This window comes from Onychostoma macrolepis, chromosome 08, assembly GCF_012432095.1.
Source record: "Onychostoma macrolepis isolate SWU-2019 chromosome 08, ASM1243209v1, whole genome shotgun sequence".
Lineage (NCBI taxonomy): Eukaryota > Metazoa > Chordata > Actinopteri > Cypriniformes > Cyprinidae > Onychostoma > Onychostoma macrolepis.
The window spans coordinates 8,631,055-8,650,747 of NC_081162.1; the positions used below are offsets into that span (position 1 = coordinate 8,631,055).

A 19,693-nucleotide genomic window follows, 5' to 3' on the forward strand; every position below is an offset into this window, starting at 1 on the left:
TGCACGCCAAACACGTTCGTAACATACACTCTCAGAAATAAAGGTACAAAAGCTGTCATTGGGGCAATACCTTTTCAAAAGGTACATGTTTGTACCTAAAGGGTCCATTTTGGCACCTTAAAGGTACATATTAGTACTTAAGTGAACCTTTTGAAAAGTTACCGCCCCAGTGACAGCTTTTGTACCTTTATTTCTGAGAGTGTATGTACGCCAAAGTCCACTTTTGCATATCAATACCATGAGTTTTCGTTTTTATTTGCCGTACTATTTATACGCATTTTCATGAGATCAGGCTGTGAGTGCGAATGTTTGCCTCTTAACTTCATTCACAGACATGGAGTTCCTCGAGGTGTTGACTGAGGGTCTCAACAGGGTCCTCCTCGTGCGTGGAGGTGGACGTGAGGTCATCACTATCTACTCTTGAGGGGCTCAGCTCAACCACCAAATATTCCTCACCCCTCGTCTCTAACTGCATAGATGGAACGTCCCAGTAACCCCAACCTGCACCATGAGCAATAACGCCCCCAGCACATATCAGATGACTTTGCACTACATAGTCTAAAAAGACACCAGCTTAGTAGATGTCACTTCTTCCACATGATTAAGTTTTATCCCTCTATCTATCTCGCAATCTTCCTCTTATTGGCTCAGTTCTCACCTCATAAACTCAACAGCTTATGTCACACACAGATCAGTAAATTATTGAGTTGGTCTTTTCTGACTAATTTCCAAAAGCCCATGTTCTCCAGTGGCACCTGACCAAATACTCTGACCCAACTTCTCTTTATTTAATATAATGTATCATAACAACACTTTTAAGGGACAGTCACACTGGATTTTAAACATGCAAAACAACTTTATTTTTGGTGGGCACTTCAAAACAGTCCATTTTAAATGTCAAAATGTGGCATTTGTTCTGATTCATACAACTTTCTTTAAAAGTTTGTTTTTATCTAAACTTGTATTACACTGCCTTTCAAAAGGTTGGGGTTAGTAAGATTTTTAAATGTTTTTGAAAGTGTGCTATGCTTACCAAGGCTGCACTTATTTGACGGAGAAAAAAAAAACTGTAGTATTTTGAAGTATTATTTAAAATAACTGTTTTCTATTTGAATATATTTTAAAATGTAATTTATTCCTGATGCAAAGCTGAATTTTTAGCATCATTACTCCAGTCTTCAGTGTAACATGATCCTTCAGAAACTATTCTAATATGCTGATTTGTTGCTTAAAAAAAAACATTTCATATCATTATTATGTCAAAAACAGTTGTGCTGCTTAATATTTTTATGGAAACCAGAACATGTTTTACAGAATAGAAAGTTCAAAAGAACAGTGTTTATTTGAATATATATATATATATATATATATATATATATATAACATTTTCTTTTTTAAGTCATTTGCTTAAAGTCCTTGCAAAATTAAAGTGTTAATTTCTTTAAAAAAAAAAAAAAAAAAAATCTCTCCAACCCCAAACCTTTGAATGGTAGTGTATATAGAAGATTATGAAAAATCCCTAAACTGTGAGTATCCTCAACATCAATATGATATTTAAATCTTCTATTGGTCAAACATTTTATAGATATTCAAATAGGCAGCTCTAAATCCACCAGATTATTATATTCTTCTGTGTTTGTTTGCATGTGAATGAAAGTATGGAAGTGAACGAAAGTCAAAATCTAGTGTGACCTTCCCTTTATGCTTTGTATTTTGTCCCTATACTGTCTCTCCATTGTTTCATTACTTGTCATAGGGTAAATAGAGTGGAATCTTTCTTTGTTGAAAACAAGTCTTCCAGTGTACCACGTAAATGTCCGAGGTGTGTTTTTACACCGAGGACAGAATTGACCAGGGTTTAATGTGAGCCAGGTGTAAGCACTTCTGGATCAATGACTATCAGCTTTGCCCTTGACCATCTGCATGTCCTCTGACTACATCAGCCTTTTAAGAGTCATATATACTGTACAATATGAGAGGGCTGGACCGTGTGTGTGTTTGCACATGAGTAGATTCAAAGGGGTTTTATAATATAGAAGAAGGTCTGACGGCCGTGTTCCTTTCACAAATATGTTCATTTAAAATATCATCAGCAGACATGAATTATATTGCTCAGTCACACAAGTGTACATACTGTGAAGAGAGTCTAAACAGAACTGCTGTATAATGGAAAACCCATACACAGTTCAAATATTCCATGAAAATATAATCCTGAATAATCTCATTTAATAGTAGAATCACATATATATTAAGGGAATGTAAATAGAAAAGAATTAGTATTTATATTTCAAACATTTATTTACAAAGAAAATTATTTATTCATCCAGCAATTTCTGATTGATTGTAAACATGGAAAAACATGGTATTTACATCTCTTGCCAAATCATTAAATATAAACCGTGCCATATGAGAATAAAAAAAAAAAAGCGAACAAATAAAACATTTTCACATTTTCATATACAAGAAACGGATAGTGCTGGGTCACGACATTAAAACATATCATGCGTCTGATATTACCAGTTACTTTATAAAGCAGATGCAGTTTTATCATCCTTTTTCACCAAATCAAATTTGTGAACAAAAGCATATTTTAAAATCTGCATAGTATTTTAAAATCATATCTAATGTTTGTCATGAATGTTTGAAATTTTCATTTATTTTTACATTTGTAAAGACGACACTAATTTGCTACATTTAAGCAGCATCTGTGAGCGACTGATGTGGACTGTTCAATTCACGAGCACGAGCATATTATTTAGTTCATGTGTGGTAGAAATAGAAGATATCAAAAGACATTTATCTAAAAAACTATTTTATTTTTTTGTAAAATTGCAACGATCAAAAAAGGAATATATTAGATTACTGAATAGACTAGTAAAATATCGTCTTGTGTAACTGTGAGACTTAAAAAAGGAAGTTAACTAACTGTATGTTTTAAAATTTCAAATCAAATTGTGCTGAGGTTGCTGCTACCGTCATTAAAATGTAAATAGATTGCACTCCCCCAAAACGTAAGACTGAAAACAAAAGAAAAAAAAATGCAATATTTATAGATTTTTTTGCATTTAAATCTAAAGTGTATTACATTCAGACAAAAAGTAATTTTTCACGTGATGTTTTACAGGGTTTCGAGTTCTACAACTCCGAGACAGGAAGTACTTTACTGGCAAAACGTCTCAGATAGTTTGTCAAAATGCCACCATCAGTCTGTCCTAATACTACTCAAGCATACCTCATACATTATCATGTCAGAGTTCACACTTTGTAGTAGAAAGGTAGTGTGTAAAGGTTGTGGTGTATAAGTCCATAGAAGTGATATTTAACTAAATCGTTGTTTGAGAAAAGAATTTGAATTCTAGCAAAGTAAATTTTCTTTATCAGTATTCTAGTTATGCTCAGAACCACCTGGTCCTTTTTTTTAAAATCCACAACAGAAATTGCAAAGTGCTACCTATCGTAATTCTTCCAAGTTTATTGCTTATGTTTCTAGCTAAAATAATAATCTTATCTGAAGGAACTTTTGCATTGCTGTACGTTAGAATTTACAACACAAAAGACCAGTTTGGCTTGTTTGGAGTCCTATGCAATTACAGTTTAGTTATTTGAGGGCCTAAAACTACTTTATACTGAATTGTTTATAGTGGTACTATTAAGTATTATAGACTGAAATCAGAGCTTCCGTATCTGCCAGGGTGACTTGCAGCTCGATGAGAACTTTCCACATTATTTAAAGTCATGCAAAGGGAAACATGCTGGGACAATGTCGTGATTTAGCCATATTGGCTGCGTGCTGCTGGATACAGAGGTTTCACTCTGCGGCTGAAGATGATAATGGTGACGTCCCAATCATCATGAAGTATAGAATATCTGAATTGAATTCACATTGATGCAAAGGGCTTTTCGATATCATTTTATCAGATTCGTCTTATCCTTCCCCAAGGCTGAAGACATAAAGAAGTGTCATAAACCTTATGCTGTATAGCATGTCAATCCTTATCTTCCCTTGAAAGGGGCAGTAAACTCGAAAGTCACCCCAAATTGGCCAAAGCATAACTAGAAATAAGCACTGTGAAAATTCAAAGTTAGTTTCTTTTCACATATCTACATTCAGTCACTTTTTATTTTTATTTCATGTCCTTGCTATGGAGCACTGTTGTAGGAAATTGAAGTAAACATCTTTAGAATAGTGTATAGGTTAATCATAATGCTTTTTATGCAATGCGGACTTGTAAGAATCCTGCAACAATGTTACTAGTCGACTAACAGGGCTTATAAAATAACCAGCGAACTGAATTTGAAATCGCAGGTGTTTCAGAAGGTGCTAATGATATTTGTAAGTGATTGCTGAAGCGGCGTGTATGAAAATGTTCAAGTGCATTATTGAGAACGCTGACTTGTATGAAATGAGCTATTTAGCCAGGCTTGAAGTTAATCGAGGGAAAAGAAGTTGCCACAGTTGATTTATCATGTTGTATTGGGATATACGCTCTAAAAAATAAAGGTATTGGCATCAGTGGTTCCACGAAGAACCTTTAAAGGAATTGTTTGCCTAAAAATTTACTGACAGACCCTCAGGCCATTCAAGTTTTTGAGGAGTTTGTTTCTTGTTCAGAACAGATTTGGAGAAATAGCATTGCATCACTTTCTCACCAATGGATCCTCTGCAGTGAATGGGTGCCGTCAGAATGAGTCTAAACAGCTGATAAAAACATCACAATAATTCATAAGTAATCCACCCCTACTCCAGTCCACCAATTATCATATTGTATTACTTTAATCTGTAACTTCTGACTTCAGTTAATCCTTTTATCAAAATCCACTGACATATTTTAGAACTGTTTTTGCTTGTAAACTCTGCTTGATCTGTGCATATATTTCCCTCCTTATTTACACAATATGACCTTTTCACTGAAGAAAGCAATTTTACAGATAAAGGTCTTATATTTTAGCTGAAAACAATAGTTTAAAGTTGAAAACACAATGGATTGTTGTAATGTTTGTATCAGCTGTTTGGACTCTCATTCTGACGGCACCCATTCACTGCAGAGGATCCATTGGTGAGCAAGTGATGTAATGCTAAATTTATCCAAATGTATTCTGATGAGGAAATAAACTCATCTACATCTTGGATAGCCGGAGGGTGAGTAAATATTCAGCAATTTCTGGAAAAAATGTTCTTCATATCATTCAATATTTTCCTCACTAATAAGAAAAAAAGGTTATTTTCAAAGAAATTTTGTTTGAGGAACCTAAAATTGAATTGCTACGAAAACTCACTTTTGGAACCTTTATTTTCAAGTGTGAACAAACAGAAGGGGCTTTTGCAGTTATTTTAGATTTGCGGGATCATTCATTCAGTGCTCCTGATACCTGTTTCAGCATGTTGGTGTTTTAACTCCAGAAATTCACCAGGCCTCACCTCAGTCATCCTTTCAGATTTTAAGCATTTATTCTGATTTTCTAATGGCAAAGTACATTTTCAGATACTTCTGAGTTCTGAAACTTTCCCAGCAGTGTGTGCAAGAGTGTTTCTACACAGCTGACATTTCTACTTTCTCCATAGGAGGGCAGTTTGACACTTTTTGTATGGTAGTCAGTGTAGATCCAAAGACAGTGATTTGATTAGTGATTGTGTTTTATGTTTTCTGCTTCGGTTCTCACGAGGAGTCAAAATGGCGTGTGTTTGTGAGCGTGACTGTAACGGGGAAAGAGATGGCGTGTTTCTGTTTCTTCATGTATATGACTGTGTGACATATCACTTTGTTGGAAAAAGAGAGGTTAAACCGTGGCAGTTACTTTTGTAAATATATGACACATTATAGTTATCTTAGCCTAGCTGTTTAATTTGTGTGTCCATGCAAGTTTAATATTTTAAAAATAAATAGAAAATTGTGTCTCAATTGTGTTATATGAAAATATATTTAAACTAGATATCTTAAATTATTGTTTTATCTTGTCAAAAGCTTCTATGTTCTATGAATAATGGTTTCTCTGGACCATTTTATAGACTTGTCTGCACAAAATGCAATAAAGTTCAAGTCATTTATTACAACTATTTTTGTGTTTTCATTTGTAAGCGAAAGCAGTCGAGGATCGTTTGTTCTAATATATGGAGTTTTTGCATAGTTCCTCAGTAACAATATTTGTATTCAAACATTTCATTCAGAATTCAATCTAAGTATAGACTAAGTAAAAAATTATATTTACATTTAAATGCAAATAGTGATGGGTGCAACTTACAGAACATACAAATACAAGTATTATGCTGTTTGTGTTGAACGCAAAATATCTAATCAGTGTTGGGTAGAGATAGTGTAAATAGCCTTTGCCAAGAGGGTTGGCTATTCACTGTAAAAAAAAAAAAAAAAAAAAATTACAAAAAAAAAAAAAAAAGTTCAGCCAACTTAAAATTTTAAGGTAACCAGCTTCAGCAGATTTTTGAGTTTGCTCTACTTATTTTTGTGGGAGATTCTCAAATTTTTGTTGTATAAACTTAAAACGACAAGTCTGCTGGTTGCCTTGAAATTTTAAGTTGGCTCAACTTTTTTTTTTTTTACACTGTTTACACTCAGTGTAAACAGATACTGTGTGAAGTCAAAGAGTTAATGCGTTTAAACAAATGTACCTGTAATGTGACTTTTTATGATATGCGGTTAAGACAAATACGAAAGTCCAGATCAAATATTTTAGTACATGCATTGTTTCACCCATTTGTTACCTTATAAATGGCTATAATAAAGCATACTGTGTTCAGTTTTATCATTATCCTGGTGTTTGCCGTCCTTTAGTTTTTTTCATGCAAATGTCAGGGTGTTCCTGTAGCTCAAACAGTAAAGCATAGAGTTAGCCAAGGTCAGGGGTTTGCTTCATGGGGAATGCACAGACTGATTAAAAATAAGGTTACACTTTATTTCGATAGTCCACTTTAGACATTCTACTAACTATAAGTCACTTTGTAACTACATGTTAACTACATGTCAACTAATTCTCATTAATTTGCAACTACATGTCTATTAAATCTCAGAGTAGACTTAGGGTAGGTTTAGGGTTAGTAGAATAAGTTGATATATACTTGCAAAGTTTCTCATAGTCAGTATGTTGTGGACCCATCAAAATAAAGTGTTAGAAGATATTAAGCAGACAGTCTACTAATACTCTAATGACTGATAGTTGACATGTAGTTGCAAAGTTACTTACACTGTAAAACCGGATAAGTTAATAGAACTCAAAAAAATAGTTGAAACTGATTACATCGAAATTTTTAAGTTATATTAACTTAATTTATATTATATTAAAAATTTTTAAGTAAATGTTACAAAGTCATTTGAACTGATACTAACTTAAATCTTACAAGTTACTATAACAGTATTGATCAAGTTAATTTTACAAGGAGTTTTTGGGTTCACAGAACCAATTAAAATTAATTAAAGATGACTTCATTTTTTTGTTACATTACAATTAAATTTACCTTCGTAAAAACATTATAGTTTTAATAAATAACTATACACCAACTATACTCATTCTGAAATAAAATAAAAAACAAAAACGGATTAACAGACAATTTAAATGCAAGTTACTCTTTTATTAAGCAACCACAAATCATTAACAAAACATCAACATTAAATTGTTCAACATCAAATGGAAATACATTCTCCAAAACAGTGCAAGGTCCTTGAAAAATGAGCTGAGATAGTAACTGTCACTTTTAGAAGTGGACAATATGGATATCTGGATATCACTCAGCTGTAAACATTTCCCTAAAACAGGAACACTTCCAAAATTCACATCTAACAGTAACTTTAGAAATATAAAACTTATACTTTGAAACTTATATTTTGAAAAATTTCAAAATAGAGCAATGTTTTTTTTTTAAACTGTTATTTCTATGAGTGGATGAACATGGTACTGTATATGGAATGTATACCACTCCAGAAAATCAACTGAGAAAATGTTCTGCTAATTAAATACTAGACAAATATTGTTTAAAAAAAAAAAAAAAAAATACAAATACACAATTCACTAAAAGTGACAGAAGTGAAAGTTTAAATGAAATGTCAAATAAAGGAGTAACTTTGTTAAAACACTGAGGAAACTCTACTGACAAAAGTCCATTTTTAAGACTCAACGCTCTGGGTCTCAGCTTCCCATCCTCCAGACCCATCAAGACTTTCCAGGTAAAGTCAAATGTATTGTCCAACTCTTTTGGGGAATTTAGATCCAAGGTGTAAGTTAGTCCAAAAAGCATGACAAATGCACGAGCCAATACGGGGAAATCGTTATTTATGTTACCCAAAATGCAACTTCAGTCTTCTCTGAGCAGAAGAACATGGCAACTGTTGAATTTTCACTAATGGAGAGGAGACGAAGTGATAAATCTTCAGCGTCTGGTTCATCAGATTGTTCTACCTGAAGACAAAAACAGAGTAATGTTACTCTAAACTTCCAAAGGCTGACTGCTAATAAATGACATATATTTACATCTACTCCAAACCATTCTATCCCATACAATAACTACATTATAATTTATATCCTATATTCAAAACCTGCAATCAGAACTTGAATGACATCTGAATGGAAGGTGAGATAGCTGATTACTGAACAGTTTCAGGTTGCATTGATTTTCATAGTATTTTTTTCTGTACTATGAAAGCCAGTTCAAACCAAAACAGTTTGGTTATCCAACAATCTCTCCTGCCATTCAGGCTGTAGTTCCAGGTTTTGAATATATCCTTTATAATTGTAGTAACTCTTTGGTCTTCTGCAAAAGTGTAAATGAGGACTAGACAGCATTTTCATTTTTAGTGATCTCTCTCTCAATTCAAAAGGTGATGATACACGGGGCAACATTTTTGAGCAATGTTGCTTGGGCACTTTCCCATTGAGAATGGGCAACAAATTTCTATCTGGATACTTTAGATCGGTCGTGTGCCCTGTGTCTCATTTTTTGCCCAGCAAAATTGCTCAAAAAGTTGCCCCGTGTATCATAGGCTTAAGCAACACGATCACTTACATCCCCCATCTTGAGAACGTTGGAGTCATCCTCAAGCAGATAGGCGGAGGGAGCACGGAGGACAGCAGCTCATCGTGGACATCACTGACAGCAGCATGGATGTTAATATTTCCTTCAGAGTGAGAATTAGAGACTTGAGTATGAGAATCTTGATTTAACATGGAATCTAATTAGCACAGCCACACAACACTATGCATCACCCTAAAACGTCTGTATGTATAACAACACAACTGAAATCACTCAAAATCAACCCTATCAGCCATTAAGAAGAGTAACCACTGACCTGAAGTGTCACATATCCTGAAGAGCTGACGCAGTACTTCAGACACTTTTCCTGTGGGATTAACTTTATTTCTGGTTCTTCAGGTTGACGTTTACTCACCCTTCAGCCAACCAAGATGTAAGCTACTTTCTTTCTTTAGTAGAACACTAAAGATGATTTTTTAACTGAAGTCGTGTTTCTTGATGATTCATAAACTTCAAGTCAACAGGTGCCACCAATTTGTAAGTCAAAAAGCAGATACAGACAGCACATTATAACATTATGACCAGGAAAACCAGAGTCTGGAGCTCAAGATTTCTGTGCCACCATGGGTATTAATTTTGTGTTGCTTGTTTATGTTTTTTGACTCGCAAAGCGATGGCACCCGTTGAGCTGCATTTTATGAATCACCAAGGACCATGAGTTCAGCTAAAAATTATCTTTTGTTCTACTGAAGAAGGAACATCAGCTACTTCTTGAATGGCCAGAGACAGAGAGTAAATTAATGGCAAATGTGCTTTTCTGGGCTAACTAATACTTTAAATGGATAGTTCACCCAAAAATGAAAATTCTGTCATTAATGACTCACCCTTCATGTCGTTCCCAACCTGTAAGACCTTCATTCATCTTCAGAACACAAATTAATATATTTCTGTCAGGACCACTATCGTCAAAAGATAGATACTTAGCATAAAGTTTTGGTTTGGCGGTATGGTTCTGTTCTGTGCAAAAACTCCCTGCCCATCCATGCAGCCTGTCATGAATGAGCAGGGAGAGCAACAATAACCCCCCAGAGCAGCAAGCCCCTTTTATGCAATACCTGAAAAAGATGCAGAAAAATTGACAGCTAATTGACTCACTAAAAAAGACAGCCTAATTTGCAGCAAACAAACGTACTGCAGCCATAGAAGCGAGCAATGAACGGTTCAGAGAGAGAGAGAGAGAGAGAGAGAGAGAGAGAGAGAGAGAGAGAGAGAGAGAGAGAGAGAGAGAGATCGCATATTCTACCTGGCCTAAAAGCTTCAGCATCCATTTAAAAACTCTATAGAAACAGCATAATAACTCAAATCAACTCATCAGTTTACAGGTTGTCGTCTCCCATTGGCATTGCGCTCGTTATGTTATGTGTCTTCAATCTGACAACCCACGTGAGTGAAGACCAATGCACTTGACAGCTTTGCAACAAGCATGTTGCAGTAGTCAGAGAAACTTAAGGAAATGGCAGTCCCAATAACTAGATGAGCCATAAGCAGCAAGCATATTTCGAGATGGCAATCAGATGGCCTAACAACAGGTTAAATATTAGCTTCTTGCTGTTGCAAATTTACCAAGTACCACAACCAATAGCTTAAAGAAAGAAGCAGGTCTAGCAACAAACATGATACTGATTACTAGATAAGCCCTAAAAGCAAGCAAAATCCCAATACCCTAACAGCTTTAAAGCAAAGACCTTCTGAAACCGCGTAGACTGCGGCAGCATGCCCTTTAAGAAGAAGAGAAGCAGCGAAGGGGTGCTCTTCTTTAATCAGCAACTGAGAAGAGCAGCATGCCCCTTTAATGCAGTACAGCATATGGTCAATACCCGACGTTTAGGCAACAGCATGTTGCCCTTATCCAGATAATCGTTAGCATTAATAACCTTTGGTAGCAAAATCTACATACTGCCCGTTAAGTATCAAGCACACTGATTAAAGCAACAGCATATCAAATAGAAATAAAAATAGGATAAGTTTAATGAAATAGAATTCCCAATACTAGATGAGTCTTAAGTAGCAACCTGTTTCATATCAGACAGCCTTAAACAACATATTAAAAACAGAGAAGTAGTACTTGCTCAGGTCACTTCCGATTCTATCAGCTTATATCAATCGCAGCGAATTCGTGTTCAAGTTCAAAAACTTGTTGAATCTGGTGAGAACTCCGTGGGAAACGAACCCCTGAAAATTCCTGACTGAAAGCTTTCTCATAGAGATGGAATTCGCCGTCTGATTCGCTCCTGAGCAAGCGGAAAAAGCTGCTGATTGATACAGAAGAGAGCTTATATAGGAATGCCGCGATAGGTGTTGTATTCCTATAGGTAGATACGATCAGCTGATGCAAGCTTGACTCACGTGACCTGCCAGAACTAACACTAACGCTTCATTTTTTATTAAATCCGAGAGCTTTCTGACCTCTGACAGTTACATTCAGCAATGTAACTGAAATGTTCCCAGGTCCAGAAACATTAGTAAGGACATCTGTAAAATAGTCCATGTGACGAGAATACTTTTACTAAGCTACGAGAATACTTTTTGTGCAAAGAAAACAAAAATAACGACTTTATTCTTGACTTCTCCTCCAAGTCACCATCCTCCATTATAGAGAGTACCACGAAAGCTCTCATATTTCATCAAAAATATCTTAATTTGTGTTCTGAAGATGAACGATGGTCTTACGGGTTTGGAACGACATGAGGCGGAGTAATTAATAACAGAATGTTCATTTGTGGGTGAACTATCCCTTTAAATATAAAATATTTTCAAGTGTGCTAAGAAAAATATTTGTGACTCCATTTTAAAGCAGGCCAGCAATCCAGGATCTCACCAATCTGTAGGTTCCAGTATGTCTATACAATGAATGCGTATTAAAATTAATAATTGGACATCAATATACCAAACTAAACTTCCAGCTGCTTCACTTTTATCCTGAAAAGAAACAGATTGAGAAGTTAGTCAGGTTGTAATATTTGCCAAAACACCAGGAAAATTCTATTTAAAGCACATGAAACAAATCAGTTATTTAACTTACTAGGCATTATGTGAAATATGGTGCTTAATTTAATCCCATAATACAAACACACACACACATACATACACACATACATATAATTTGCTCTTTAAAATGTTACATTTTAGACAGCCTTAAACAACATATTAAAAACAGAGAAGTAGTACTTGCTCAGGTCACTTCCGATTCTATCAGCTTATATCAATCGCAGCGAATTCGTGTTCAAGTTCAAAACTTGTTGAATCTGGTGAGAACTCCGTGGGAAACGAACCCCTGAAAATTCCTGACTGAAAGCTTTCTCATAGAGATGGAATTCGCCGTCTGATTCGCTCCTGAGCAAGCGGAAAAAGCTGCTGATTGATACAGAAGAGAGCTTATATAGGAATGCCGCGATAGGTGTTGTATTCCTATAGGTAGATACGATCAGCTGATGCAAGCTTGACTCACGTGACCTGCCAGAACTAACACTAACGCTTCATTTTTTATTAAATCCGAGAGCTTTCTGACCTCTGACAGTTACATTCAGCAATGTAACTGAAATGTTCCCAGGTCCAGAAACATTAGTAAGGACATCTGTAAAATAGTCCATGTGACGAGAATACTTTTACTAAGCTACGAGAATACTTTTTGTGCAAAGAAAACAAAAATAACGACTTTATTCTTGACTTCTCCTCCAAGTCACCATCCTCCATTATAGAGAGTACCACAAAGCTCTCATATTTCATCAAAAATATCTTAATTTGTGTTCTGAAGATGAACGATGGTCTTACGGGTTTGGAACGACATGAGGCGGAGTAATTAATAACAGAATGTTCATTTGTGGGTGAACTATCCCTTTAAATATAAAATATTTTCAAGTGTGCTAAGAAAAATATTTGTGACTCCATTTTAAAGCAGGCCAGCAATCCAGGATCTCACCAATCTGTAGGTTCCAGTATGTCTATACAATGAATGCGTATTAAAATTAATAATTGGACATCAATATACCAAACTAAACTTCCAGCTGCTTCACTTTTATCCTGAAAAGAAACAGATTGAGAAGTTAGTCAGGTTGTAATATTTGCCAAAACACCAGGAAAATTCTATTTAAAGCACATGAAACAAATCAGTTATTTAACTTACTAGGCATTATGTGAAATATGGTGCTTAATTTAATCCCATAATACAAACACACACACACATACATACACACATACATATAATTTGCTCTTTAAAATGTTACATTTTAAGCAAGAACATAAACGCCTAGGTAAATAACACAAGCTTTACTGGTATGGCTTGAGCCAACAACTTGAATACATTTATAAATACCTGTCCTTACAAAAATGTACATCTCGTGGAACAAAGTAAATCAAATTATTGGGAAACCTCTATGAAAATCATTTTACTTTATGTCCAGCAATGCAAGCCGATTAAATATACGAATCAAAACCGCCAATTTGAGGTTATTACAACTTGTTACCCAAAAACGTTTTTAATGTGTGCACACTCGATGCAAAAAGACAGACTTATATATATATATATATATATATATATATATATATATATATATATATATAATCAAAATACAGTTGCTTCATCAATTCAATTGATTTTTGACTTTTAGTGAGGCGGGATAAAATGGCTCAAATAATTTGCAAATGCATAAAATACATTAACTGCTAAGACACTAAACACATTTAAACAAATAAAGCAAGGAACTTAGGTTAACTCACCGGTTGCGCGGGCAGCACGATGAAGAGAAGCTTTATTTTTATTTTTATAAAATACGAGCGAGTGTTGCAAACTTATTTAAAGGGCATATTGCAGGTTAAAGACCCCAGTGAGTCGATGTATAGAAAAATAATGTAGGAACTAGATTTTCTTTAAAATAAACTTTAAAATACGCTATTAAGGCTTCTGGAGTCGTTTTTGTGAGAGAATTTTACTTCCGCATCTGAAAACCGCCAAAACCGGAAGTGACGCATCAAAAGGGAGAGCGGTCCATGTTAACCACAGGAAAGCAATGGATTGCAACGACAGTTCGGACGCTGAGGAAGTTTTAAATGTTTATTTACACTCGCATGACGGACCACAGATACAATTACGAACCTGCTATGCGGCCAAGAGAGCAGGAACAGGTCAGGATTAAACAGAACAACGGTCAGAGGAGACGAATTGAGTTGATGTGCGAGGAGAACAGGACAGGTGTCTTGGTGAGAGACCAGTGTTAGCTTACAGATATACACACACCTTAGCTAACGATATGTATTAATCAGGCAATAGCAAAACTAGTATTGGTCATCCAGGGCTCGAAATTAACTTTTTTACTTGGTAGCACTGGTGCTCCCAACTTTAAAACGTTAGGAGCACCAGCAAAAATTTAGGAGCACCCACCAAAAATTAATGAGCTCCATAACTACAAATTATATATTAACAGATTTCATCTTTGACATGTAACTGCACAAACGATCCTTACATTTGGTCTATTGCCACCATGCAACAAGTAAACCAGCTGCGACTCCCATTTCAATGAACAGGAAGACGTACAACAAACAAAAGGCCAACGCATTATTCAACACATCACTACATATACAATAATTTACATTCTTAACTTTAATGCAGATGGGTTAATATATTAGCTGTCAATCACTCAGTCACTGCTTCCCGCTGTCAGGTGACAGGGAGCTATAACTACCGCGGGGGATGCAAAGGGCTGAAGAAGAGAGAAAATGAAAAGAAACACTGACTGATTTCTTTCGTAAACCACCGAAGTTAATCTGAGTTTGGTTAAACAGAGAGAGAGATCTCCTCTTTGGCGAGGGTTAGGATGGTGTATGCCGTGTTAAATTTTACATTCAACTCTGCAAATTGCGCAGAATGGCTGGCTAGGGGTGTGCAATATTGACAAAAATGTATCTCTCTTTTTTTAATCGATAACAAGAATTAGATGAGATTTTGCTTGTGTTATTGTGCTGATCTTGTGTTATTGTGCTGGTAGTCTTAAGGACTACCGTGGACAGCTGATTTTGATGTTCTTCATATTCTGTGTGGTGGTCAGTTCACAGCAGTGATAGAAATTAATATTTTCCAATAAGTTTAAATTGATTTTTACCTTTTATGGTCATTTTCACAATTAAGCCATTTTTTCTAAAAGTGTGCATCATCATTTGAGTCAAATTCTTAAATTTAAATCAGTCAATTAGAATAAGACGACATTTGGGCTGTTATCAAGCAAATTAAATCAGTATCAACAAAATTCATCTTTGAATTTGAATTTTGAATTTCTGAAGTGGCATTTAGATGCACTTACACCCTACTTAATGCAGGACATGAATGCATTTAACCTACATTTACACATGCATATATAATGTTTTAATACTGTAAACATAAAACGTTGAATACTGATATTTGAAATTATTTTTTAAAAATTAAAAGATACCTTAAATGTGAAATTACAATCGCCAGCAGGTGGCATCAAGTCACTGTTAATAAGTGAGTCACTGTGCTTGAACCGAATCATTTAAACGGTTGATTCATTCAGGAACGAAACCCCTTCATGTTGCTCAGAGACGCAAAACAGTGCTGTGGCTTTGTTTGGAATTATTTTTGTTGTCGAAATGGAGCAAAAACAGGAAATATGGTGTCTAAGACGTAAGTCTCAATTAACTTCTTGTTTATTGAACTGTTGTATAAAATCAATATCACATTTGTAATCATGCTGATTTTTGGAGGAATTTTGTTATGCATTTTAATAGACTAAATCATGCACTGTAAATGCGCACGCGCACTAGTCTAACCTACTAGACTTCACGTCACGTGTGCGTGCACTCTCTGTGGGTGTTTGGTTTTTGCAATATACTCTATAATGTCAAATCGCACATCGTTAAAACAACAATTACGATATTATCGCAGCCCCTTACGTGAGCATCCTGACAATTAAAGGCCTTAACGATTGAACCTGACGATCCTGAACGTTTTGCCACACACTTGTCCCTGCATTTCTTGTGTTTGGCACTCTCTGTATTTAACCAAGCTCTCGAGCTTAAAATGTGTAGATTCGTTGGCGAATGCTGTTAGTGTTACCTGCAAACTCCGTCTCACAGGCTTTAAAGTGAATGCAGTGCATAGCGCACAGTGCATTTTCATAGCGGAGCCTCTCGAAGTCTTTCAACCATTCTCTCCGAAAACTGTACGCCGCCTTTTCGGGCGTTATTAACCAATCTAAAATCTGCATTAAATTTAAGAACGTAAAGATGAAGTTATATAACGTTTGATAGAACGGCAGACCGGTCACCATATCAGCACACAGAAGGCACATAACTGTGAACGCTTTTAGAGAAATTAAAACAGGTCGCACTACAACAATTATATGCACGCGCACAAATGCGCCCAAATATATTACGGGGACTCTCAGAGCAGTTCTGTAGATATTGTTTATGTATTTATGTCCTCATTGAGACGTCAGATGCTGAATCACCGCGAGCATCAGGCGCGCTTCAGTGTGTGTAGTTAAAAAAAAGAAAAAACCGCGCGTCTCTGCCATTCATTCACTCACACAGAGACTCGCAGAACATGCGGGATTCATATTTGAATCGACTTTTGCGGCTTAATATTTACAGATACTAGTCCACGTCACGATTTGATTTAAGTGCAATGACCTACTTTTGATTAATTCATCCAAACTTTGACAAATTCCGTGCTAAACTGTAAATTCCGTTTTTATAACTTTCCGAGATTCCGTCCGGGTTTTCTGCATAGCGCAAATCATCGGGCCGTATACGCGTCAAGAACCGGGTTGACCGGGTACTCGGTACCACCGGTACTTAAAAAAACCTGGTACCGTGACGTTTTCACTTTTTTAGTACCGACTTGGTACCGAAGTACCGGGTCTTTTGACAACACTATTACCGTGTACTGTTAGTAGAATGTCTAAAGTGGACTATCGAAATAAAGTGTTACCAAAAATAATAATAGGAATGTAGCCTATACCTTAAATGCAATCTAAGTTGCTTAAGAAAAAGCAAATGTAAAAACAAGGCTGAACTGAAGCAGAAGTCGTCATAGTTGGGTAAATTTCTGTAGTGGTGAACACAGAATATACATTTTGCATTCCCATTTGCCCTAATAGCAAAATAAAGTAAAAATCCATTATAGTGTATCTATGACTTTTTAAAAAAGTCAAAAAAATACAGAGAGATTGATTATGCTGGTCAGATGAGAGATGTCAAATTTGCAGAAACACTAATGCAGCAACTATAGTTTTCTGTAAGAAAACACAAAACATTCTAAATGTACATTTTTAAAAAATGAAAGTATAAAAAATTACATTTACGATGTGAATAACTGTTGAAATGCGTCAAAACAGTCTGTGAAAATAGCATAGAGAGCATAGACCAAAGTGTTTAGAACAATGTGTTCCATAAACACAGTCTCAAGGACTTACTGCATTTACATACACAGAATACAATCTGCTCTTCAGACTAAAACACAGAGGTGCTGTTTGTTCTGATAGGTCAACATAAACTTCCAAACAACAGTTCATAGTGTGCCTCAAAAACTACAGCAGAAGAAAATATCGGAGCACACTCTGTCTGTCGAACAGTCAATCTGTCTATCTTTCTGTTGTTCTGTCTATCTGCTTGTCTATGAGTCTGTAGATCTGTCTGTCTCTTTCTGTTCGTCTGCTGGTCTATCTGTCTACCCTAGTGAAAAATAAATATATGTATTTCACACTAAGTGTACTACAAATACATTTACATATTTATGCACTTAATAAAAATACCCAATTGTTTTTTTCAGTATACTAAACTGGTGTACTTCAAGTCTGCTAAATTGTATCAACTAATTTTGTACTTATAATGCACTTTAATTGTGAGGAAGTGCTGAAGTCCAACTAAAGATATACTGAAACATATTTTATTGTGCTAAAGTGGAACCACTTAAGTATAATTTACACTTTAAATATCTTGCATTTAAAGACTGATATTATTAAAAGGTCATACAATCCTCATTAATACTGACATTTAAATAGAATAAAAATCAAATTTTAGGCTTAATATTAAGAAAAATGCATTGTGCACAAGTAGTACTCCAGATCAAGTTTAATCATATTTTATATCAATAAGTCTTGAGCGATATGTCAGTAAATATTTTAATACTTGGTATGAAATAAATGTATTTTTAATATATTGCATTTTTACTAGGGTATCTATCTTTCTGTTTGTCAAACTGTCTGTCTATCTAGATCATCCAACAGTTAGCATACATAATCATACAGCTGAAAGCTTCTACAATACTTTCCTTAAAGTTCAACAAGATTTAAAACACACTTATAAATTGATTGGATTTTCCTTTTACTCTCATGAATTCATCATCATTAACATCTTTCAAAAGAAATCTCACTAGCTTTCTAAAAGATTGACTTTTGCATATTTAAATGCAAATGAGCAGTTCATTTTGTACTGTGTTATCAGCACTATAGGAAACAATAATGTGAACTCCTGTTGAAAGTGCATTGCTCTGAACTCAGCAGTGAGCTTCTATCTTGACTGTATCTGATTGTGCCATTGATCTTTGCAATAAACACGTTAATGAGTTTCTTTATGCCTTTTCTCTTCCTATCTATCACTCTTCTGTGATATGATTTAAACTGAGTCTATACATTACCCTTTGTTGAAGTTGAAAAACTGCTGAGTAATTTAAAATCCTGGGAATGGTTATTACTTAGGACAAAGTGCAGTTGGCCTCCCCTTCGCCTAAAGCAGCATGTGGATGATGAAACTTCATGGTTTAGCCAATGGCCAGCATTCTGCTTATCAAACTACAGTAGATAAAATAAATAAGTGTCACAGGAAGAGAAAGCGAGGCAGGGCTGCTGGCTGTGTGCTCAGTTACAGTCAAAATGAAGAATAAATCTACCAATCTCCGTGTGCGGCTTCCTGCACTAATTTTTGCATTGGAGGTCATGATTGTGGGTCTCTATGCAGTCTTTGTAACATACGAAGATGATGCTAATGCACTTCTACAGAACAACCAGACGCGGCCCATGGAGAACTCTTTGTATAAGAACTATCCATTTTTTGCTGACATTCAGGTGATGATATTTCTCGGATTCGGCTGCCTTCTGTCCTTTTTCCGGCGCTATGGTTTTGGTGGAATGGTGTTTAATTTCCTAATCGCCACATTTACCATTCAGTGGGCCATTCTGGTGCAGGGCTTCTTTCAGTTTTACCATGATGGGAAGATTCATCTTGGTGTGCTGAATCTGATCAATGCTGAGTTTGCCTGTGCCGTTGTGCTCATCTCTTTCGGAGCAGTGTTGGGAAAGACGAGCCCTGTGCAACTCCTGGTAAGTGTATTATTTTTCCAGCAGGTGGCTTGAAATTAGATATTGAAACAACAAAAGATGTTTTGCCTTATTTTCCATTGTCAAATGACTGCAGCACTGAAAAGGTACAGTTCAAAGATGCGTTGAACATTAACAACAATCTGTTATCTATATTCTTTCACAAAAAGTAAGAGATAACACCTTCACCTGTTATACTGTATGTGTGAGATGAAGATCTACCATGCACCAATGTTTTCTCTTAAGCAATGCAAGACTGTCATGAAATATTTTGCTTAGTATGTTTCTATAAACTATAAAAAGTTTCTCTAAAATTCACTGCCTACTG

General features: G+C 35.5%; 1 protein-coding gene and 1 long non-coding RNA gene across 4 annotated transcripts in view; one reads left to right on the forward strand and one right to left on the reverse strand.

The window, feature by feature from the left end:
• The window catches only part of LOC131545669 (solute carrier family 12 member 5-like), a 78,529-nt gene that overhangs the window by 52,259 nt on the left and 6,577 nt on the right, over nucleotides 1-19,693 (forward strand). For 2 of the 3 annotated variants that reach the window (XM_058784705.1, XM_058784706.1), the window contains exon 26: nucleotides 333-6,052. In XM_058784705.1, coding sequence (XP_058640688.1) covers nucleotides 333-424 — 92 coding nt within the window. In that variant the 3' untranslated portion in view covers nucleotides 425-6,052. Of the gene's footprint in view, nucleotides 1-332; nucleotides 6,053-19,049; nucleotides 19,369-19,693 lie in introns of those variants that run through there. The other variant, XM_058784707.1, reaches the window with a different exon arrangement.
• LOC131545670 (uncharacterized) lies at nucleotides 7,600-11,676 on the reverse strand. The gene is made up of 3 exons (XR_009272476.1): nucleotides 9,294-11,676; nucleotides 9,011-9,122; nucleotides 7,600-8,406 (listed from the first exon to the last, which is right to left on the reverse strand). It is a non-coding gene; the product is annotated as an uncharacterized LOC131545670 (long non-coding RNA).